Raw genomic sequence first — 25,249 nt, 5'->3', positions numbered from 1 at the left:
GAAAAAGTGGGAGCCCCAACCTGATTGCTCAATAGCATTGATTGTAATAGTAAAAGACTTCAAAATATGCAAAGGGCATTTCATAAGGGATAATGACAACCTCCTGCTCAGAGAGGCTGAGTCAGGGGAAGGAGATGTCTGATTTTATGAACAGACTAGCACCTTCAAGGTCAAAAGGATCAGACGATTGCTGAGGGGGGGTAAGAGACAATATAAAAAATATAGGACTTTCTGGCTCTAAATGAACACACACCTATAAGATTCATTGTTCAGCTATTTACCTTACGGCACTTGGTTAAACACTTCATTTTCTGTTTACAGCTCAATAACTCAGCATACTTAGCATTACTCACAGTATTTATGTAATTAGTAGCATTTAAAGGGCAAGTTATAAGGACTCTGTTATGACTTATTTCTATATTTTAATAATGGAAGCCAGAAACCATCTGGATTTGCTAAGTCAACATATTATTAGACTGCAACACCTTTAGAGGATCCTTAGTTTATCTGTCCCAGTTGAATACTGAAAATACCACAGGCCAGTCTAACAATGATTTGCTTTCCTGCATCTGCAGTAGAGGCTGCTGATAGCACTGCATCAAAGAACATAATCTTACTTGATTTGCAAGCATTTTAATTGTATGTGCTATTAGTTCTTCCATATTCATGGAACTTGAAGTTTTAGGGTTTGGTGAAGAGGGAAGGAAGAAATAGGTACACTAGAGAGATTCCACAATCTCCCGTGGAAGCCTATTCCTGAGTTAGATATCCTTGTAGTTAGAATTTTTTTCCTAATATCTAACCTAAATCTTCCCTGCTGCAGATTAAGCCAACTACTTCTTGTTCTACCTGCTGTGGACATAAAGTGATCAATTGTTCTCCATAACAGACAGCTCTTAACATATCTGAAGATTTACCAGGTTCTCTCAATCTTCTTTTCTCATGAATATGCCCCATTTTTTTAGCCTTTCCTCACAGGTTAGATTTTCTTAACCTTTTCTCATTTTTATTGCTCTGCTCTGGACTCTCCAGTTTGTTCTACCCTAAAATGTAGTGTCTAGAATTGGACACAGTACTCCAGCTGAGGCCTCACAGTGCCAAGCAGAGTGGGACAATTGCCTTCCATGTCTTACACTCTTCTTAATATACCCCAGAGATATCAGCTTTTTTAGCAAATACATCACATTGTCATATTCAATTTGTGATCCACTAAAAACCACAGATGCTTTTCAGCTGTACTACCACCTATCTAGTTTTTCCCCATTTTGCATTTGATTTTTCCTTCCTAAGTGAATTACTTGGCACTTGACCTTTATTGAATTTCATTTTGTTTATTTCAGATCAATTCTCCAATTTGTCAAAGTCGTTTTGAATTCTAATACTGTCATACAAAGTGCTTGCAACTCCTCCCAGCTAGGTATCATCCATGAATTTCATAAGCACACTCCCTATTCCATTATCAAAGTTACTAATGACAATACTGAATAGTTCCAGACCCAGGACAGACCCTGTGAGACCACACTAGATATGTCCTCCCAATTTGACAGCAAACCATTGATAGCTATTCTTTGAGTATGGTCTTTCAATCAGTTGTGCACCACCATTACAGTAATTTCATCCAGACCACATTTCCCTAATTTGCTCATGAGAATGTCATATGGAACTGTTCCAAAATCCTTACTAAAAATCAAGATATATATATGCAAACCCACACTTCCAACACATCACTTGCTCTAGATGCCCAAGTCTGACATTCTGTCAGACAGATTCTCCAATTGTGTGCATGCTTGCAAACTGCTCTGTTAAACTCTTGAACCTATTGATATGAAGAATATCTTTCCCTGTTCAAGAAATGTAAACATTTGGTTTCACTGGCTTTTAAGTAAATAGTGGCAAAACAGATTTCATTTTTTAAATTTCAAGCTTATTGTAGAGCACTTCAAGGTATCATAAAAAGGCTCTGTGAAAATGTAAGTAGTTACCATTAACTTAAAAACATATACATTACACTTGTTTGATTTTTTTTAAACTTACTGTTAAAAGAAAGCAACATCTACCGTTATTATAAATGAAAGTTTAGGTGACAAAAATCAGTATGTTTGCATGGTGCATTTTGAAAGCACTTTGTATCTAGTCAGCTTCACTGTTTCTTCTGTACAGTCTGTCACTTTTTCCCATTTGTGTGGGTCTTTCATACAAAAGCAAGGGAGAGAAAAACATTTAAAAAATAGGAAACGTGGTTATAAAAATAAAAAAAATAATATAGAAACTCACAGGTAGCTTTTGATTAATTTTTAAAACTGACCAGAGCTCATGTTGAAGGGGTCCTTTTAAGTGGTTGCTATTGTAAAGTGCAGACATGTCAACTCCTTTTTTTAAAATTAAAAAAACAAAACAAAAAAACCCCCTTCAGCTGCAAGTGCATGGTTTTTAAATTGTGCTTTTTACCTTTAAAGTGCTGTTTAAATGGCCACAGTTTTTCCTGTTAACTGGAACAACACACACTCTCTCTCTCTCTCTCTCTCTCTCTCCAGTTTTCCAGATATGTTTGGGCTGTGATATGCAGTAAATAGTTTTATAAGTGCACATTAGCAAACAAGCAACAAAAACTACAAAAAGTCTGCCTACCAAAAGTGGAGGAGAAGGAGTGGGCTATGTTTTTATATTGTTTGAAATTTAAAAACAGAGATGCAATTACAAAAAAGTAAACAGAATAAAAGTTGTATTCTTGAAGGAAATAGGGTTTTTTTGGTTGTTTTTTTTTTTTTTTTTAAGATCTCTGCTAGAAAAGAGATTTCTTGTTACACTTGATGCTGAAGGCACAGAATAAGTCCCAAGAAGCTGAGATTTGAAATACATGGTCACTCACTACCATGAGCCATGCAAAATCTGATGTGATGTACGTACAAAGTGACATTTCCCCCACAGAATATATGACAATCCATGTTTGATGATTACATATCAGAACTGAGTCCAAAAGATGCAACTTTCCTCCACCACCTGCTACAGATGCCAGCATGCAAACAAGTCGATAGTTAAATTCTGATTTGAGCAGATTTAAATCTTCTTGAACAAACTCCACAATAGATGGAAACATGCACATTAGATGGTTTCCTTATGTTAGGTCATGAGCTAGAGCCAAGAAGGCACAAGGCAACTCATCTATTGCAGCTCCTGAAATGTTATATAAATGTACAATTAACCTGCAACATCAGGGTTTTAAAGTTTGGGGAGACTCGAGTAGCTTGGATTGGAAATCAGCATTTTTGCCAGGGGAGTGGTAAACCCTTAATTAGCCACTTTTAAGAAGAATTTTATTCTATACTGCAATTTCTGGAAACACTTAATAATTCTGAAACAAAAAGAAAACTAATGTTATAAATGATGAGTCTTTAAAGCCACCTATAATTTTGTGACAACAGTGCACCAACACCACAACTATAGGACAGCGACATCTTATTTCAGTCAAGTCTTCTAGAATTGTGCGTGAAGGTTGGAGGGATGTCAGGTCTTTGTGGGAGTTTTGTACTGCAATGTATACTGCTTTACATCTCTTACACACACAATAAATATTTCTAGTTTTAGGACTCTTTTGCAAGTTTTCACACAGAGCTAACAATTTTGATTATTTAAAAAAATTTAAGGGGTGTTTATTGCTCACAACTGTCATCAGATTGATACCTCTGGAGAATTAATCACTCTCTTTATGTACAGAAGGAGCACAGCACAAGCAGCAGCAACACCACAGAATTCCTCAGACTGCCCTGCTAACATGCCTCCACACAGATTTAGAGGGCTCACTCATGTGCATGACATGTTAGTCCAGTCTATTTATTTCTTGATTTCTCTGCAGACGCTGCCACCATGGATGTGGACACCAGTCCACTGAAAACCAAACTAAGATCACCAGCTCATTATATGTAGACCACAGAATAGCTAACAGAAAGTAGCAACTTCTTGTCCCCATAGACCTGGGGTAGATGCAAAGTGACAAACTGCAGCTGAAAGACTCTGCATCCTATTCTCTATTCCCAGCACAGTGGATAAAAATCAATGATTTAAATTAAAAAAAAAAAATTGGATTTTTTTGATAAAATACTTTTTGAGGGAAAAAAACCTATCTAAAGATAGTTTTAATTAAGATACATTATATCTTAAAGATCTCTCATCATGGAATAGGGATTATAAATTCTAGAGTATGAGACAACATATTTATGTAATGTCTAAGAAAAAATTTGTAAATGACTTCTAATAGTTCATGGATTAGGGACTCAATCTTAGGGGGTTCCAGGGGCTTCTCTATAGATTATTTAGGTTAATCTTTCTATCTACCCAATGGGACTCATTGCTCAGTCTAGAAGATACCATCAGAGATGCTTAGTTTTGCAAGTTTCAAGAAAGAAACAAGGAAAGAAGAGAAATAACAGATCTTAATCCTATTGGCCCTCTGCAAATTTGTGTAAACGAAGTCAATCCCTTACCTCTCTCTAAGTGCAGTTTCAAAGTTCAATGAATACAAGATTGTTGGGGGCGGAATAGATTTGGACAAGGAGAAGTCTGGAGATAAATGTGAGAAGGGAGGGACAGGCAGTAGAAACAAAAGTGAAACTGTTTGAGCAGCATATTCCAGAAGGCTTGAGGTCTGAGTATAACTTTCATTGATTTGAGATCTACCACATCATTCTCTCACTAGAAGGGAAAATTATAATGGCAGCAGGCTGTAAAAGAGACCCAGTTTGGGGATTATTTATTAAGAAGTTTCTCCTGTGGGGTAAGACCTGGTGCAAAATGAAACAGGGCAAACAGAATACAGCCTGGTTGCCGAAGAAAAACTATAAGTGTCTTCGAGGAAGTGTTTGATGCTGATGAAAGGAAATATCTGAACATGCGGATCTCAGGTTGTAACTTTTTATTTCATACGTTTCTTAATGACTGCTGTATTTCTTCTGGAATATTTGATTTCAGGTTTGAGCACAATATATAATTGTTTCTTAGTCTGAATCATTAGATCAGGTTGATAAAAAAATGCTGAATAAGGAGATTTCCTTTTAATAGATTACCTTAAAGTGTACTGAGTGTCAGTTGAATGCATATGAGATCTAGAATGAGAGTATGGTATAGAATATAATCCGCATATGACTTATTTATTTGGAGATATCCATCTCAGCATACAGGTTTCTGAGATCATCAGATCACATCATTTTAAGTTTTACAGTTATAGCAATGATAGTGTTTAGTCATATGTATTACATAGCAAGTATATCACATGTAGCAAAAAGAAAAAAAAAAAAATCTCCATATCCAGAAGCATACATAGATGCTGTAATAGAACACAGATTAAAAAAGAGGTAATTGATGAAAAATGCTGTTTGTTATGGCAACAATTCTTTCGTAGTGAGATACAACCACTCATTAAATGAGTTCATCAGACCCAGGATACAGTCACCAAAAGAAGATGTTGCAGGCAAGTTGGTGGATAAAATGTATGATAAAGAGAACTGAGCAGTGTGCAAAAGGTCTCTAGAGGGCAAATTGTTAACTGGTCTGGAATGGCAGAGATGTCCAAATGATACTGCTGTTTGCTTGTGTGAAACAAAGAAAGAAGAGGAAGTTCAGAAACAATTGTACAGTCGGGAATGCACACGACAGAATATTATAAGTAGTAGCAAAAGCTTAAAAACTGTGGAAAAAAATTAATGTCTAACATGCGCTTGTCACAGAGCAATGGGCAAATGTATCCATGAAGAGAAAGAAATTTTAAAAGGAGTCCAAGCTAATAGTATGGTTGAGTTCTCATTTGATGCCACATCTAGCCAAAAATTCAGGGGCAGAAATAAAGGCTAATGTTGTTTGAAACTTGAAATACTTCTGTAAGATTTGCAGAGCTGTCTGAAAAAGGGACGACAACACTAACTCTCCATAAGACATGATGGAATAGTAGTGATGTTTTAGAGACTATATCAAGAATGGATAATGATATGTTTGGTGACCAAATATGAAAAAATAGATGGCATTGGGTCCAGCGAAGTTTCCAACATTGGTATTAAGAGAAGTGTTGAACATCTGAACCTGAAGCTATTTCTGTGTGAGCAAAATGCAGAAATGCTGTTTTATTGTGATGCGTTGAAATTGGAAGAACTGAGTGAGATCTTAAAGAGGAAATTGCAATGAGATTTAAATTAAAAATTAAAAAAAAATGGGCAAGCACTATTCCAGCTCTTTTTGCAAATATTCTCAATACGACAGGAGTACACTTATGCAGGAAGAGATTGGCTTATGCATGGACTCCGCATATCCTCATAATGCACTATACTACTTCAGAGCTAAGGGTGAACCATTCAAGAAATATAAGTTTGCTGATGATGTTTTAAAGAAAGTCACACCAGTGAACTGGTGGAAGTCACTTAAGCACTTGGATTCAGAAACTGTTGAATAGATAATCTCACTTTTAACAGCAGTAGCTTCTTCTGCTGATGTAGAAAGAATAGTTTCTTTCTTTGGTCTAATTCATTCCAAATTTAGAAATTGTTTGGGACCTGAAAAAGCAGGAAAGCTTGTTTTTCTTTTCCAGATTATGAACAAACAGGAAAATGAAGATGTAGACGACTGAGTTAGCTGCAGAAGCCAATATGTTAAGTTTCTCATGTTGACCTGGCTGACATAGTTGATTTCATTTTTGTTTTTTTATAAAAAGTATTTCATTTAACTATTTTAGTTAAAAAAACAAAAACAAACCTGATTTTAAAAAACTTGAATGTTTAACTAAATTCAAAAATCCATATGCTTGTTTTGTTAAAATATCATATGCTTGCTATTGACAAAAAAAATCCAGAATACGTAACGTTGATGTTTTAAATAAAATAATTTAAATGTCTGTCTGATGATGTTCTCCTTTGAATACAGCATGGCAAGAAAATCCTCCCAATATTAATGATTAACCTGTTGAATTGGAGATATTTATGAAGTCATTGAGAGGTGAACTATCTGATTCAATTACCTTTGGTAAATGAAATAAACAATCATTCATTTTCTGATATAGCTGTAAAACTAATCTGAAAAGTTTTCAAAATAAATCACTTAAAAATGTATAGTGTGTACCTTCTAAAAATGAAACCTGAATTGTGAAGAATATGTATTAAGATTATAAGAACCAACAAGAATGTACTATGTAGAAATCCATGATTAAATTGTGTCTTCCTGACTAGTGATTTAAATCAATTTGTTTTACATCAAATCCACTGATTCCCAGAGCCATCTAGTCAACACATTTGAAGTCATAAGAATGTCTCTGTACAAGTAAACGTATGTTTGTTCGTTGACAACTGTTTTATACAGCCTAAGATTTCAGTTCAGCAGAATGTAAAACAACTCTAATTTAGAAGCACAAGAGCACAAGACTGTATAATCACAGCATATAGTAAATGCCTAGCACAAGGAAAAATAATGCTTAACACAAAAGTTAACAAAAACAAGAAAGCATAAGTGGTTTCTTACCTATAGGATATCCCAGTGCAAAGTCATTGCTTTGTGTAGCAAAAATAGGGAATAGTCCTGCTTTGCTAAATCGACTTTCAGGACTGGCTACCAATAATGTTAAAATACAGACTAAGAAAAATACAGAAGCTTTGGCAACCAGGATGCTGCAAAGGAAGGACCAGTTCACATTGGAAAAATTAAGTACCACCATGTTTTTGAATAGTAAAGCTGGAAGTGCAAAACAAGAGACAAAATTTCCCAGTCCTTTGGCCTGACTTGATGTGATGATGTTGGCTCTTCCGGCTATATATCCACAGAGGATGATGCCGAAGCATTGTAGCAGGGCTGGGAAAAGCCTGTTTATTGACATGGAAGGAGAATGGCTGGTAACATTGAATTGGTAGTCCAAATGGCTGGGCAGGGAATGCGACATATTGGCTGAAGAGGAGAGGTTCTTTGCGGTGAAGTCTGAGAAAATATCCATCTTCTCTCACTGCTCGTTTTAAAAGTGGAGTATGCGATGTTCTGCTCTGTAAAAATAAAAGAGAACAAAACAGTGTTATTCAACTTCTGAGTGGGCGGGTGTCTCACTGATTATTTTAAAATGCACTTCCAATCCCTCCCACAAGTACTTCTATCTGTCACCCGGCCAGATAATGGCAGCTACTGAGAGAGTGAGAAAGAAACAAAACTGATAAAATAGAAAACTGTAAAATCACTTGGGTGGATCCCAAATACACATTCGTCCCTCCTTAGCTAGTTCTCTCTTCTGCTGGTAGCGGCAAGTACACACAACTCACCAATAGCACAGCTGTACAATTAGTACAAATACTAAAATCCAACCTGGGTTTCAACTTTAATTCTAGTATATATGTCAAGTGAAACATTAAAGCTAAATGTAACTCATGAGCTGAAACAATGAAAATCTGTTGGCATGGAAAGGGATGCGACTTGAGGATTTTCTGCTGTAGTCTCTGGTATCTAAAATTTATTTAAAATAAATAAAGGCACTTTCAGCTCTTCTGGTTTAAAGAAAAATAAATCACTAAGCTATCACAAAGTAAACCTAAGGCATTTGTCTTGTTGGGCCAGGTCTGAAAACTAGTTTCACCTAACACGGCCATATCAGCCAGCGTACCCAACATTTTTTTAAAAACAAACTTTTAAATAAATTATGTTTCATGTACACCAACTGGCAGCACCATTTTAGCTGAAATGATATTTAAGAGCTTTCTTTAAGAAACTGTTTCCTAACATCATGAAAAGTGAATGTGAGCAGGGCCAGAAAGATGGAAGTTCCATATATAGCAGGGGTTGGCAACCTTTCAGAAGTGGTGTGCCGTGTCTTCATTTATTCACTCTGATTTAAGGTTTCGCATGCCAGTAACACATTTTAATGTTTTTAGAAAGTCTCTTTCTATAAGTCTATAATATATAACTAAACTATTGTTGTATGTAAAGTAAATAAGGTTCTTAAAATGTTTAAGAAGCTTCATTTAAAGTTAAATTAAAATGCAGAGCCCCCTGCACTGGTGGCCAGGACCCCAGCAGTGTGAGTGCCACTGAAAAATCAGCTCGCGTGCCATCTTTGGCACGTGTGCTATAGGTTGCCTACCCCTGATATATACTAAAAAATCAAGTCAGGAGAGCCTGTTACAATACCATTAGAAGCTGTAGAGTAAAAAGAAGCTCACTGTTACAATACATGCAGTTAGGTCTTATATATGTTACAACTTGTAATGAGGCTAGGGGAGAAAGGTACCGTATTTGGGTCTGTCACAGGTGGAACTGTTCCGTAGCAACCCAGTTTAGGGCCAAGCGTGGTACTGCAGACATCTCCTGGCTTAGTCCACAAGTTTTGGCTGCCTGCTTGTAGGAGGGTAGTCTGTGCCATAAGCTTAACTTCAGTATCTAAACAGTTAAATAAAAATAAACTCAGAATTTGGCTGCCTGCACCTTTAAATAAATGAACCTCAAAGACAAGCACTTGGTTGCAATGCTTGAAAGCAGGACCCTGAGGTTCTGGGCTATCAGAGCTCCTTGTCTGTCCCAGTCTCATCCAGAAGCGCTGCCCTGAGAAAAAAGGGGTAATTCTTTTTAACTGGTCTGCTGGCTCCTGATTGGTCAAAGCCATTCTAGGTCTCTGGAGGACTGTGTCTTGTTAGTAGCCTGATCTAGTCATTGGAGCCCTGACATCCCCTGTTCAACGCCTCCAGCAACGAACAGAGAAAGACTGATAATGAGACCCTGTGACAGGGTCTCATTACTAAATTATAGTTGTAACGTAGGTGGGGGAGGGAGTCTGCTTAAAACAAACAAACAAACAAACAAACAACAGTGAGCTTTTCCCATGCATGATACCCTCCTGTCAAATCTGAAATCTAAACTATTTTGAATGAGGAGTTACAAGCAGTTTCAGATACCACACCTGCTCCCAAGTTCCTCAGTCAATTTTTATTGTTATACAGGAAAGTCTCAGCTTAGGCAAGGGTTCGGTTCCGTGGTTATCGCGTAAAGCAAAAACTGCGTACAGCCAAAATTATAACCCCAAATCCTTTAAACCCCGCCCGCAGCTCCTGCAGCTGGGCTGGGGGGGGGCATTTATAGGGCTCCACCGGGCTCCCTGCCGCCCTTTAAATGCTGGCCCCGGCCCTGCCGCCAGAGCTGCGGGCAGGATTTAAAGAGCTCCGCCGGGCTTCCCACCGTGTCGGGGAGCCCGGTGGAGCTCTTTAAATACCCCCCCTGGCCCCGCCGCTGGAGCTGCAGGTGGGATTTAAAGGGCTCTGCCAGGCTTCCTGCCACAGAGGGGAGCCTGGTGGAGCCCTTTAAATGCTGGCCCCGGCCCCACCGCTGGAGCAGGCGGGGTTTAAAGGGTTTAAAGCTGCAGTGGGGAGCCCGGAGGAGCCCTTTAAATCCCACCCGCAGCTCTCGCAACTGGGCTGGGGCTGGCATTTAAAGGGCCTGGAGCTCCAAGGTGCCTGGAGCATCAGACCCTTTAGTTCACCACAGGGGCAACCAGCCACCTCTGCAACTGGGAGCCCCCTGGGTGATTTAAAGGCCCTGAGACTCCCAGCCACAGCTGGTGCCCCAGGACCTTTAAATCTTGAGGCCAAGCCCCCCCCACTCCGGCCCTATGCGTATAATTGCGCATATTAAATGCGCGTAAGTTGCGAGAGATCTGTACAACCATACTTATCTAAAAGATTCCCCTCCACCCATCTCTAATGATGCATAAGACACCAATCCAAATGGGCAAATGACTGACTCTGATGAGGAAACAGTTTAACTGACTCAACACAGAATGCTGTCAAATGCAGAGTGAATAATCTGATTCAGTCTAATCTTATTTGGTTACACTGTTACTTCTGAATGGTGGTTAGTAATATTTTCAGAAAAAATTGTGATTTTTAAGTTGATGTGCTTCTTTCATGAGATGCCAAATGCCCCTCTGTGAACCATCTGACTGCTGACTACATGACCAGAAAAACATGTGTATGTACCCATCACATACCTTGGTGTTCTGTTCATTTGAAAGAACAAATGATATCATCTGATAAGAAGAATGCAAGTTCTGAAAGTAAAAGAGGGAAACTATTCTTTCAGTTATTCAGATAGATAAAAAGTTTTCTACAATCTTTAAAAATTGGCTAAATAGAGCAAGTGGGAAAAGGGAGGAAGCTAGTTCCTTATTTTCTAGTCTGCTTGGTGCTGCTCTTACATTTTAATACCATAAATGACCGAGAGAAAGCAGCTCACTCCAAAATATGTATTAATATATTAAACTGAACTGTGCTTTCCCCGCCTGACCTCTGGGACATTTTGGGGTGGATGGGGCATCTTACCAACTTGCTAATGTAAAAATACAGAAAGAAAGCTCTCTGTATTTCACCACCACTGCCTAATGATACTCAGTAAGATGCTACAATAGAGAATTCCTATTTTAATCAAGAATAAATTCCAGCGGCCACAGAAGAAATCATGTCCACTGCTACCACACCAAGTGAAAAAAAAAGAAAAAAAAGTATCAGATCACCATTTTAAGTCAATTATCCTTTCTAACCAACCAGACTTTCTGCACCATTCATCTGGGTAAGAACTCAAGACAAAGTGTTATTTTTATGCTGAGAGGTGATGGTGGCTGCAGGGATCACAGATCTGGTAAGTATCTATGAAGGAACCGTTAAAAAAAGGGAACTTTGTTTAGTACTAACAACAATGAAAACCACTACTCAGGGGACAGACCAGCATGATAAGCCTGAGCCACACTGGCCCAGGGGTTTCCCTGAAGCGTAATAATCACAGAGGCTGGCCAGGAACTGGGGCAGGGCAGCTGTGTGCGAGAGAGAGACAGAAGGGAAGTACCAGAGCAGAGACCAAAGTAGCCAAGAACATAGGCTGGGCAAACCCTGCGACCATGGCCCAGGGGAAAAAAAACATAGGGAACATTTTGGGCTGAGTAGTAGCTGAAAGGGGCTTGGAACTACAAGCAAAGAAACTCTCTCATGCTGTTTGATTCCTCCTGTGTTCAAGGAAACAGGACTTTGTACATTCTTGAGAAGCAAACAGGTTTGTATGAAAGATGTGCCTGGCTCCATCATCAATTTCTCCTTCCAACTGAAATCACCTATAGGACTCTGAATTTCATCTAAGGGCGTGGATAAAAGAGGGTAACATTCCTCCCCCTCCCAGAATAACTACGGCAGACGCACTAGAATTGACACAACACAGGCATTCTTCACCTTAGGTAGACAACACAATGGTAAAGATACCAATTGCTGGTCTACACTAGCATTCCCCGTTACAAGCAGTGGTGATGCTGCACTGATGCTGGATTAAGAGTTGGAGAATTTAAGAAAAAAGCTAATGCAGACAAGGCCACAGAGATTGTGCTTTTTTCCTGTGCCCATTTCAGACTGAGATGGAGAAGACCTTTCTAATTTCTTCAGTTGCTATGGAAGCATGGCCACAAAGCATGGCCAAGAAAGTCACAAATTTGTTATGTAATTTTTAAAACAAAAACCACAATTAACAGTTTGTTTCTCCCCTGATTATAAAGACAACCTTCATGCTTTGATTACTTTGTGGCAAGTGTGATATATGCACTAGTATCAACAGCGGTAGGAACTGTTCTCCAACTTCTTTTTAAAGACACTGTAATAGAGGCTCAACTTAAATGTATACCCCAATTTAAAAAACATAGTAAGAGAACCAAAAAAGAGCCACTGTGATTAAACAACAAAGTAAAAGAAGCAGTGAGAGGCAAAAAGGCATCCTTTAAGAAGTGGAAGATAAATCCTAATGAGGAAAATAGAAAAGAGCATAAACTCTGGCAACTTAAGTGTAAAAATATAATTAGAAAGACCAAAAAAGAATTTGAAGAATAGCTAGCCAAAGACTCCAAAAGTAATAGAAAAAATGTTTTTAAATACATCAGAAGCAGAAAGCCTGCTAAACAACCAGTGGGGCCACTGGACAATCGAGATGCTAAAGGAGCACTCAAAGATGATAAGGCCATTGCAGAGAAACTAAATAAATTCTTCGCATCGGTCTTCACTGTTGAAATGTGAGGAGATTCCTAAACCTGAGCCATTCTTTGGTGTGACCAAATCTGAGGACGTCCAAACTGAGGTTCAATTAGAGGGAGTTTGGAACACAACGATAAACATAAAACAGTAATAGTCTCACAGGACCTGATGGTGTTCACCCAACGAACTCGGCAGGTAACTCAAATGTGAAATTGGAGGATTACTAACGGTCAACTCTAACCTATCATTTAAATCAGCTGCTGTACCAAATAACTGGAGGAACTAATGGACGGCAAAATTTAAAAAGGGCTCCAGAGGTGACCCTGGCAACTAAGCCAGTTAAGCCTCACAGTCAGTACCAGGCAAACTGCGTGAAACTATGCAAAAAGAACAAAACTGTCAGACACATAGATGAAACATAATGTTGGAAATGTCAAACTGGTTTGTAAAGGGAAATCAATATCCCACCAACTACAAATTGAGGGGTGTCACGGAGTCCCAGGGCATGCTCGACTGCTCCCCACTAAGCCAGTCGCTTTTGGGACTCCTCTCCCTTGGATCAGACATTTAGGCAAGGGTCTCTCCTTGGACATTCAGCATCCTCGCCCCTCCATGGCTTCGCCACAGCGCAGCCCACCCAGGCGGGTCTGGGGAAGCCACACTTTAGCAGGTCAACGTGGACCGCTAGCCAGCAAAACAAAGTTTATCAATGCAGGAAACAGGGGTCTAAAACAGAGGCCTTGTCAGATATCCAGCGAACCAGACCCCCTCGGCCGGGTCCATTCTGGGGGGCAGTGAGCCAGACCCCTAGGTCTGCACATTTTTTTTACAGCCCTCCCGTCCCACAAGCTCCCGACGAACAACCCCCTCCAGACCTCCTACTCTGGCTCAAGCTCCTCCCGGCCCAGAGGTCACCTGATCCTGTCTCCAACACCCAGTGGCACCTTTGCAGAGGAGCCCCAGGCCATCATTGCTAGGAGACAGAGGCCAGACATTTAGGTGCAGCTGCCCTTTCCGCACAATCACATCACCCTATCCCACACCAGATAACTTAAGAACTGCCTAGGGACACTGAGGCATCCAACACAGTATTCAGAGCAAACATTAAAGAACATTTCCCAGTTCAATCACAAGGGGACAACAAGCAATTGGACAAAGGAGATCCAGTAACATAGTGTATTTTAGATTTTCGAAAGAAAAGCTTTTGTACATGCTTCCTCACCAAAGGGCCTTCTAAGCAAAATAAAGAAGTCCATGGGATAAGAGGAAAGATTCACTTAAGGATGTTTAAAAGAATAGGAAACAAAGGGTAGGAATAAAATTGGTCAGTTTTCAGAAGGAGAGAAGTAAATATTGTGTCCCCAGGGATCTGTACTGACCCAGTCTTATTTAACAATGCATAAATGATCTGAAGAAGATAAACAGAGGTGGCCAAAATTGCAGATGATACAAAAACTACTCCAAGATAGTAAAAGTCCCCCCCAGGCAGACTGTGAAGAGCTACAAAAGGAATCTCACAAAACGGGTGATTTGGCAAACAAAATGGCAGATGAAATTTAATGTGATAAACATCAAAGTAATGAGCACATTGGAGAAAGTATAATCCTAACTATACATATACAGATGAATGGTAGAAATTAAGCTGTTACCGACTTAAAGAAAGAGATCTTGGAGTCCATTTGTGGATAGTTCTCTGAAAATCTTACCACTCAATGTGCAGCGGCAAGTCAAAAAAAGTGAACAAATGGGTGGAATCATCAAGAAGGGATATATAATAAGACAGAAAAATTATCATATTGCCTCATATAAATCCACGGTACGCCTACACTTGAATAACTGTGGTGCAGAACGTGTGTCACACCCATCTCAAAAAAGATATATTGGAATTGGAAACAGGTTCAAAAGGGCAACAAAGTCATTAAGGAATATAGAACTGCGTTCCGGATGAAAGGAGAGATTTAATAAGACTGGGACCTTTTCAACTTGGAAAAAAGGCAACTAAAGGGGATCATGATAGAGGTCTAATAAAAACATGAGTGTATAGAGAAAGTAAATAAGGACATGTTAGTTACTCCATTCTCATAACACAAGAAAATGGCCACCAACATAAATTAATAGGTAACGAAGTAAAACAAACGCGAAGAAAGTATTTTCATTGCAAATGCACGTCACCTCTAACTCTTGCCAGAAGGTGTGTGAAAGCCAATATACTAACAGGGTTCAAAGGAGCATAGACAATGATCGGAAGATAGTTATCATCAAGTTATCCTTCATACACATCTCCAGCTTTCTGGCAAACAGAAACTAGGACACCCATTCTGGCCCACCTGGCTGATAGCCATTTATGAACCTCTCTGTCATTCCTCTGGGGCAAGACCAACCACGAAACACGCAAACAGGCGCCACACACAACCAAACACCACAATACCACCAAAAGCAAGCCAACAGAACACAAACAAAAAAACACTACAAAAAAAAACAGCAAAAGAAAAGCAACGCAAGCGGCAAACACCCCACAAAAATCAAGAGAAAACAATTGCACACGCAGCTGCTAACAAAAACACAGACAACAGCCAATAAAAAAACCAAACCAAAAAACCACGCACAAACAAAAAAAAAAAAGGGCGGCACGGCCCAAAAAAAACAGAAAAAACACCAATACCACACGAAAGCAAACAAAAACAAAAAAAAAACGGCAAACAAAACACAACAGTCCAAAGAAACCGAAGCCAGCTACCAACAAAAAAAAGCAGCAACCAACCAAACCTCCAACAAAGCCACAAAGTTCTCAACCACACCAAGTCCACCCTATACAAACAAAGACAACCACCGCGAAGCATCCCAAAACCAAGCGGCACAAAAAGCAAACAAACACAAACAAAACACCAACAAACCCCGCACCACAAAAAAAATATAGCAAAACAAAACAACCCCAAAAAACCAAACACATAGAAAAATAACACCATAACCAAGGGGGCACCCAACAAAACTGGCAAAAAAAAGCAAAAAAAACAGAAACATAAAATAATAAAAAAAAAAGCACAACAGCAACAACAAACAAAAAAAAACACACACAAAAATCACGAAAAGCAAAGCAACAAAAAACATGAAGGCACCAAGCCCTGCAAACAGCAAAAACCAAAAAAAAAAAAAAAAAAAAAAAAAAAAAAAAAAAACCCCCACGGCAAAACACTGCAGCAAAAACAATAAAAAACAAATCAAAAAAACAAAAAAAAACACACAAAAAAAAAATCCAACAACTAAGAGCACCACAGCGCACCCAAGAGAAAAAGGCAGCAAAAAGTATAAAAGCCCACCAAGCCAGACAAAAAACGCAGAACAATGAAGCAACACCAAACAAAACCCAAACAAAAGGCACAAAAAACCAAAATAAGAGCGCAGAAGAAAACAAAACAAAAAAAAAACACACCAAGCCACCAAAAACAGCAGCACAAAAAGACGAAAGAACGGAAGCAAAAGACAAACAACAACGGAAAACAATCAACACCCAAAACACCACAAAACAAACACAAGAAACACAAAAGCAAAAAAACCAAGGCCCACACACAACAAACAGAAAATGCCAAAAACCACAACGGCACAACCACCAACAATCGCACACGCAACACCAACATAAACAAAAACAAAACAAAAAAAAAATAAGCAAAAAAAAACAACAAAAAAAAACAGAAAAAGACGCAACAAAACATCACAAAAAAAAAAGAAAAAAAAAGACCCGCAGCCATGCCAGAGCAAAAGCACAGGACAAACCACCGCCCAAAAAACCACGCAAAACCACCACTCCAAAACAAACATCTGCAAAAAAAAAATACAAAACCGACGCACCCAACAAAACAAACAAAAAAAAAAAAAACAAGAAAAAACCCCGACACCAGCCCGGCCAAAAAGGCACCAAACGCAACACACGACCAAACGGCCATGAGCCAAAGCACAAGCACGCAAACAAAAACAACCCACAGCTCAACACTACAAAAAAGCAAAAAACCCAACACATACACAAAAACAACAAAAAAAAACACAGATATCAGAACACAACCACAAAAAACAGAAAAAAAAAATAAAAAACCAAACATCGGCGCCCCAACAAAAGGCCAGACCTGGCCATTGGCCATTGTCAGAGGACAGGATACTGGGCTTGATGGACCTTTGGTCTGACCCAGTATGGCTGTTCTTATGTTCTTAATGGCACATTAAAAACGTCAAAGCTTTGTTTGGATCATTTAATAGGCTGATTTTTACGGAAAGTTTTCCTAACCCATTGAATTATAAAACATTACACGTTAATGCAGAGTACCAATGTATACTAGTGTTCTTAGAGTGAGCTCCTTCCCTGCCCACAGTTGTTATATTCTAAATGCATGTACAATATAAAATGCAAGTTCTTTGGGACACAGACTCAGTATTTGACATCCTTACCCACCTTGCAGCAGTGTACACTTACCACACTTGATCAACTGGGATAAAAATGGCCTATTTTCAAGGCAACCAGTCCATCCTTATCCCATACAATACATTTCCAATGTTGTGTCCACTCTACACTGTAAACCTTCCAAGCAACACGGATTCAGCACTTCTCTTGAGCAAATGCAACACACTTCACTATCAGTTAGTTTTTCTGGATGATCTAACTAAATTTCACCCCATTACTCCAAGTTATTCCCGTGTAATGTGGTCTACAAACCCCATACTGAGCACAGAGGGGGGGGAAGAACCTCTTCATCTTGATCACACTCCCACACAGCTGCCAGAGCTGCCAATCATGGAGACAGATGTCCACAGCTGCAACTAAGAGAGGAAACAAGGCCGGAGAGTAGAGTAGACAGATGGAAGAGGTGGCAAAAACGCATGGGACAGCAAAGGGCAGACACCGGGATGCTTTCAGGAAAGTAATCAAGAGAGTGAAGCAGACTGTAAGCCCTAAAACTGGAGGACTGATAACCTTAATTAGAGGTGAAGGTCCAGGAACTCACCTCATTGAAGACTAGCTAAGGAGAGTCAACAGGAGAAATTGGGGCCCCTTGAAAGACCACACAGGCTTCCATGTACCAACTTTTTAAATTCCTCTTTCTCCCTGGTATATTCACCTTTCAAGTATTTGGACGGAGGATAGGTTTGTTATGTGCCCTCTGCATTTGTAGCTAGGGATCTGGATCAATATCTTCATTTCCATCAGGGAATACTGGCTTCAAGACTAAGCTTGATAAGTTTATGGAGGGACGTATGGTGGACTAGCCTAATTTGCGCAATTAATTGATCTTGATTATTAGCAGTAAATATAGCCTAATGTCTGTGATGGGATTTCAGATGGGGTGGATCTTGGTTACTAAGAGTATTCTTGGTGCTGGCTGTTGAGTCTTGCCACATGCTCAGGTTTACTGATCACCATATTGGGGTCGGAGGACATTTTCCTCCAGGCAAGATTGGCAGATGCCCTGGAGGTTTTTTCCTTCTCTGCGGCGTGGGCGAAGGGTCACTTCCTGGAGGATTTTCTGCACCTTGAGGTCTTTAAACCACGATTTGAGGACTTCAGTAACTCAGACATAGGTTAGGGGTTTGTTACAGGAGTGGGTGAGTGAGATTCTGTGGCCTGCATTGTGCAGGAGGTCAGACTAGATGATCATAATGGTCCCTTTTGACCTTAAGTTTATGAGTCTACTCCTCAGTTTAACTGATGTTTAGCTCAGCCATACACATTTAGCTCTTAAACTTTCAACCAGCCCACAGATTAATTTTTCTTGCTCACTCAAAGCTTCCAATATCCTTCTGATGATAAGACACCCAGAACTGAACACAATATCTCAGGTATGGTTGCACCAGATCCACACAGAAATTATACCTCCCTGATCCATAGCACAGCTAGTTGCAGCCCACAGTTACACTGGCTTTTTCACTGCCATATCACATTGCAAACTCAGGTCTAATTTACTGCTCATTCTCACCCATAAGGCTCTTTCAGCATCGCTGCTTCCCAGGTTTTCCCTTCCAATGAACATCTCTATTTGACTATTTCCAACTAATTTATTAGTGGAGGGCATTTTTCCAAGCTAGTTTTTTAGCGCAATGATAAACTCTCAGTCCTTCTCTCTGCACTCAAACAGCCCCAAGCAGAATACAATTGCATAATCACACCTGAGAAAGGTGTATATTTTGGCCTCTGCAGATAGTAAACTCTAAATGAACATGAGGCAGAGTTACAGAGTCCAGGCTCTCAGCAGCACTCAAAACTTGGCCTGCTTCCTGGCCTACCCTGGGGCCTTCCTAGAATAACCTCAGTGTCTGGCTCCTTCACCCACAGGCTTTGCTCTGATCCACAGCAGAAGCCTGTGTCCCATGCCTTCCTATATAAGACCACATCTACACTAGAAAGCTTTCAATAGTAAACTAATTGTTTAGGGGTGTGATTTCCCTCCCCAAAAACATACTTCTATGTCAGCAAAAGCCCTAACGTAGATGTAGTTATACCAGCATAAAAGTGCTCTTGCTGGTGTAGCTTATTTTGCTCAGGGAACTGGTATAAACTATACTGTCTACAGCTGGGGTGGGGGATGGTGGTAGAGGGGTGTCAGTATAGTTATACCAGCAAACCTTTTCTAGTGTAGACCTGACCTAATATACTTATATGGCCTTCAAGCGACACAGATCTGATCACCTCACAATCTTGAATATATTTATCCTCACAACACCCTTGTGAGGTAGGGAAATACTATTATCCCCATTTTACAGATCAGGAACTGAGGCCAGGTCTACACTTGTAAAGACTTGCTGGTATAGCTATATAGTGACAAGGGTGTACTGTGCTGGTAAAGCACTCCTACCATGGACCCAGGTTATACCAGCAAAACTGTGTTTTTGCTCATGTAGCTTAGTCTAGCACCTCCCTCCCCCAATATACCCACTCAAATGAAATAAGCTATCCATGCAAAAGCAGCTTTACCAATATAAGTGCAGCTACCCTTTGAGTTTGTCCTAGCACAGCTGTCAGTCACAAATGAAGTCCTACACCATCTGACGTTTGTAGTGTAGGCCTGGCCTCCCACTTTTTTCCCTTATTCCAGAGAAAGGTGAAGGAGAAGTTAGTCACAAATGCACCTATTTTTGAGGAACTGCTGACTAAGGGCTTGGCTACATTGGCACTTTACAGCGCTGCAACTTTCGCGCTCAGGGTGTGAAAAAACACCCCGCTGAGCGCTGCAAGATGCAGCGCTGTAAAGTGTCAGTGTAATCAGGGCGGCAGCGCTGGGAGCACGGCTCCCAGCGCTGCACGCTACACCCATGAGGGATGTGGTTTACAAGCAGCGCTGGGAGAGCTCTCTCCCAGCGCTGCGGCTCTGACTACACTCACACTTCAAAGCGCTGCCGGGGCAGCACTTTGAAATTTCTAATGTAGCCATACCCTAATTCATGACTCTTTGAGAGAGTACTGCCTAGGCTGCCATTTGTGCTAGGGACAGCTGCATTGTAGCCACTGGTCACAGGGAGGGATAGCTCAACAACAAGAGGAAGTCTGGTCTAGTAGTGGGCTAAAAAGCAGCAGAGCATAGGGACCTACTGCATTCTATAACCCCCGCTCTAACACTAACTTAGTACCCTATCTGTAAAACGGAGACAATAAAACTTACTTAGCTACCTATTTCACATGAGTGGTGGGTGTATTGATAAGTATTTGTAAAGCACTAACATTTACCAAAACACAAACCAAACTCTCCAGTTGCTAGCAATTAGAGCTCTCTCAGATCCCTGCTTTGATCACAGTACTGTTTCTTGGGCCTGGTCTACACCGGGAGGGGGTGTGTGTGTATGGGAAATTGATCCAAGATACGCAACTTCAGCTATGAGAATAGCGTAGCTGAAGTCAATGTATCTTAGTTCGACTTACCTTGTGTCCTCACAGCACGGGGTCGATTGCTGCAGCTCCCCCGTCAACTTTGCTTCTGCCTCTCGCCGAGCTGGAGTTCAGCAGTCGGGAGAGCGACTGGGGATCCATTTATCACATCTACACTACACGCGATAAATCAATGCCCGATAGACCGATCGCAACCCGCCGATCCGGGTACCATAGAACACTCTTCTAAATACTGGCAGCTATGCCTAAATCCTAGCACAAGCAGCTGGGTTCCACTTCTTGTGCATGAAGATCCCCCTCACTCTTCCCTCCACTTTTAAAGGAAATGCCCAAAAATTCTTCTTACTGACCCTCCCCAAAATTCCCAGAGGGACTCTCTACCAGAAAAATGCTGATTTTGTTGGAGAGATTCTGTAAATTGTTAATGGATCCTGAGCTCATTCTCACAAAGCAGATCACCTCATTTACAACATGATGCAATATAATAATGTCCTGATGGTGATGAACACATTATAGTTCTGTTGGACAAACTCATTTACGTGGAAACCTTGAAAGAAGGGGCAACATCTATCATGAAAGAGTTCTCACCTCAGGTGCTCACATTAGAAGAAGAATACTGAATAGGTCTGACCACTTTTAAAATTGGCTAGAGTAATAAAATCACCAAAAAGAGGAAGTGAATTGCGTCACCATAGTGCTTTAAATTAAAAGATACTGTAGTGGTGAGAAATGATTGGTACAGATCCCACTCCTGTACATTGCCATGCTATCTTCTAGCCTGGGGAGAATAAATGAAGAGCAATAGTGTAACCTTGGGCAAATCACTGAAAAGGGACACCATTAGTCTGAAATCTAGTCAAAACCAAAAGTAGTTTCAGGTACCAAACCTTCTTCTTTGTCCCCCTCCACATTATTTAGGGTTTTAGAATATTTCCTATTTTTAATTTTTTCCCACACTGTTGCTGTGTGAAAGTGCCTAGATGCTACAGAAACAACAACAGCTAAGAAAACTGACTACACAAAAGAAGCAATGAAATGAAGGTCCTGGTCTACATACAAAATATCGCTGATATAACTAAAAGGTGTGGCTTCCAACTAAGTAAGTTAAATGGGTGTAAATTGTGTGTGTAGAAAAGCTCTAACAACATGCAGAAGTGTTGCCAATCGCACAAAATAAACAAGAAAAGAAAAATATTCCCCCTCCTCTTTTTTAGTTATAGTAATTTGATGTTTTATTTGTAGATGTGATCTTTGAAGCCACAACAGTCAGTAAAACATTTTGCACGCAGAAATGGAATTTTTAGATTCAGCATCCCTTTAAAAGGAACAAAAAACCTTCAGTGCCTCAGTTTTCCCACTTGTAAGACCATCTGAGACATGATCACTCACTTTTATTAAATTATTTTAAACATACAGTGAAAAGCAAAGCCTTATTATTGGTACTTCATATTTATTTTCTCTGAGTGCCTACTATGCTCCTTCTGCGTCTGAGTAAGCATATTCATGACTGGGAAATGTCTGTGTTTGAGAAGTACAAAACTAATTGCACTGTGCTGCATGACAACAGACTTGAGGAAAAAGCTGGAAGGTGAAAAGGAAAAGGAAGGCTAGATGGGTTTCCCAATTGTTTAGTTTGGTGGTGTGTTACTTTAAACTAAAACTACTTTAACAGATATACCCAGCGGATACATCTCAAAATAGACAAAGTGAAGTATGAAAATAACTGATGCAAAAAAACAAACAAGTCAACGCTAAGACCGATGAAACACCGATTCGGCACCTACACAATCAGCCAGTGGCAAACTGTACAAGAGGTGTTTAGAATCACACGGAAAACACCCTGTAACCAACACTGGTTTTGGAAGGAGATGATGTTTACCAGTAAATACGATGTGTTGGATAGCTTGGGTAAATTACACATATACCATCTCTCTCACACACACACACGCTACAAAGCGCCCACTGCAGCCACAGTTGTTAGGTGTTGCAGAAGTTAGGCAGCTAAAAACAAGCATAAATTCTCCTTCCCGTGGGCAGGCTGAGCGCCTCTGGGGAGGAGACAGCCCGGGCATCCACACGGACGATCTCGCTGTGCCCAGCAATGAGATGAAACACCCACACCGCGTCCAGCGCAGCCTTACGTAAGGCAGAGCACAGTGGCGCAGGGACCGGCTGACACCCCTCTGCACGCGCCTTACCGCCCCCAAGGACATACTGGTTTCGGGAGATCTCCCGGCGACGGTCACAGCCCCACCGCGGGACGGCACATGCCGGCTCCGGAGCCCCTGGGTGCTGGGGCCCCCTCAGTGCCCGGTCACTGGCCGCTGCCCCAGGCCTTCTCTGCTCTGCGAGGTGCCCTTCGCTGCCTCTGCCGGGCGCAGGACTTGGCCGCCGCAGGCTGGGGCCGGTCTCCAGCTCAGCCCCATGGAGGGCGAGGCGCGGCGTTGCCGCCCCAGGTCCCTCGGCAGCTCCCACGCGCGCCAGGGCCCGGCCCCACAGAGGAGGCGCCCGAGTCTAAGGGCCCGCCCTGCGTCGGGTGCAGCCAGGCGCTAGCCCCAGCCGCGGGAGGGGGAGCAGGGCGCGCATCGCCGCCAGTCCGCGCCGCTGCTGAGCCGGGAGCCGCCAGCCTTCAAGATGGCGGCGCTCAGTGGGCTGCTGCTCGCGGGACCCAAGCCCCACGCTGAATGCAGCCGCTGGAGCTGCCCTCTGTCTCAGGGAGCGGCTCCTGGAGGGGGGACACAGAGCTGCCTCCAGCTCCTCTCTCAGATGGGGGGGGGGGTCACAGACTCACCCCCCAGCTCCTTGAGGGTGTGGGTCTATCTCCCCAGTACGCCTGCTGGAGGGAGGGGTTACAGACTTATCCCCCTCTCCTTATAATGGGGCTGCAGAGCTGTCCTCTCCTATCCTTACTAATGGGGGGCTATGGATGTGTCCCCAAGTTTCCTCAGTCTGGGGGGTTGTAGGTTTATCATGCACCTCAACATCTCTTGGAGAGGGAAACGGAGGCCTCAGACCTTATTCCTGCATTTCCTTGCACAGGGGGGGTGGGAAAGATAGATCTGATCTCAAGTCTTGTCCCTGACCCACCCCTTCCAAAATCCTATTTCAAGGGGGGGAGGGGGGAAGGTGGTCAAAGGACCTGCCCTCAGCCTCCCCACCTCATTCCCTGTGACCTCACAGAGCAGAGCAATGACCTCTCCCAAATGAGCCAGAGTCGCTTTTCGTTATTAGAAGGAACAGAGCTGCTCACAGCCTTGGGAGGAAAGAAGGGGTTGTAGAGTCTGGCCCCCTATTCTCCCAAGGCTGAGAGAGACTCCATCTTTGGGTTTTAGTTCTCAACAGCTTTTGGAATCAATTCTTGGGAGCCTGAAGGTGTAGGGAGTGGGCCTTTCTCTGAGAAACTTGCTGTATCATTCCCTTAATAGTATCACAGTGGTGCATGAGCAGGTGACAAATTTCACATCGTGAACCAGATCTCAGGCCCACAAAGCTTGGGCTCTGTAAGCCCACAAAGTCTTGGACAAAGGCTCCAGGGGCTATATGCCTATGGAATCTATGTATATACAGCCAGGGATAGGGCCAGTGCGTATATAAAATTTAGATGCTAGGAGCCCCACCTCTAAATCTTCGAACACTAACAGCAGGGCATAGAGGTGGAAACTTTTAAAGTGAATTTGCTACTTTAGTTCTAGTTTACTTAGAAAAGAAACAAAACTAGAAATTAAACATTACCCATGTAATGTTCCACAATAACAGAAAGAGACAGTTATCATAGAACTAAGAGAGATCAGTCAGGAGGTGATAGTTTTCTATATTTGTTGTAACTTGTTTAGCACATCCTATGAATGTTCTAGTAATTTAGCTAGAGTCTGAGTTTCCAAACTTTGTTAATATATAACCTGCAAGGACTGGCCTTATAATTAATTATGCCCCACATGATAACTTAAGTTGGGTATTTAGAATCAATAGTCGGGATTCTTTTGCTGCTGGAAAGGGGAATCAGACTTTAAGTTGCCTCTTCTTAACCCACTGTTGGAGGAAGGAGAAATCAGGTCATGACTTACCCATTTTCCATGCAGCTTGCTGGTGGGTGAGCAGGAAGGAACTAAGTGTTGCTTCTGCTCTGATATCATTGCCATCTGTCTGAAGGGGAACAACAACTTTAAAATGAAAGAGAAGGTATACAAAGAAGGCAATCTCTGTATATAGGACCTCCAAAAGCTCAAAGCCCAAAACAGCTTGTTTTCTGTGTTCTGAACACTTTAGAGACACATATCTGTGCCATTAGCCCTCCTAACTAAGTGGAACTTACAGGCAGGGGAGTTTTCATCGTTTCTTCAGGGAGTCAATTAAAAAACCAAACCAAACCTGGGGACTTAAACTA

At 41.3% G+C, this 25,249-nt stretch overlaps 1 protein-coding gene across 12 annotated transcripts in view; it reads right to left on the bottom strand.

Annotated features, from left to right (window-relative positions):
• GPR155 (G protein-coupled receptor 155) overlaps window positions 1–25,032 on the bottom strand; it is a 60,168-nt gene extending 35,136 nt beyond the window's left edge. For 2 of the 12 annotated variants that reach the window (XM_032784550.2, XM_032784558.2), the window contains exons 1-3: window positions 23,081–23,466; window positions 9,239–9,387; window positions 7,495–8,006 (exon numbers count right to left, since the gene is read on the bottom strand). In XM_032784550.2, coding sequence (XP_032640441.1) covers window positions 7,495–7,960 — 466 coding nt within the window. In that variant the 5' untranslated portion in view covers window positions 7,961–8,006; window positions 9,239–9,387; window positions 23,081–23,466. Of the gene's footprint in view, window positions 1–2,057; window positions 2,224–7,494; window positions 8,007–9,238; window positions 9,388–20,898; window positions 21,511–21,555; window positions 21,644–23,080; window positions 23,467–24,929 lie in introns of those variants that run through there. The other 10 variants (XM_075070100.1, XM_075070101.1, XM_032784555.2 and 7 more) reach the window with 10 other exon arrangements.
• Window positions 25,033–25,249: the final 217 nt, after the last annotated feature.

Source organism: Chelonoidis abingdonii, chromosome 10 (assembly GCF_003597395.2).
Source record: "Chelonoidis abingdonii isolate Lonesome George chromosome 10, CheloAbing_2.0, whole genome shotgun sequence".
Taxonomy (NCBI): Eukaryota; Metazoa; Chordata; order Testudines; family Testudinidae; genus Chelonoidis; species Chelonoidis abingdonii.
The sequence above is the reverse complement of the archived record's forward strand: the minus strand, read 5'-3'. Positions and strand labels throughout refer to the sequence as shown.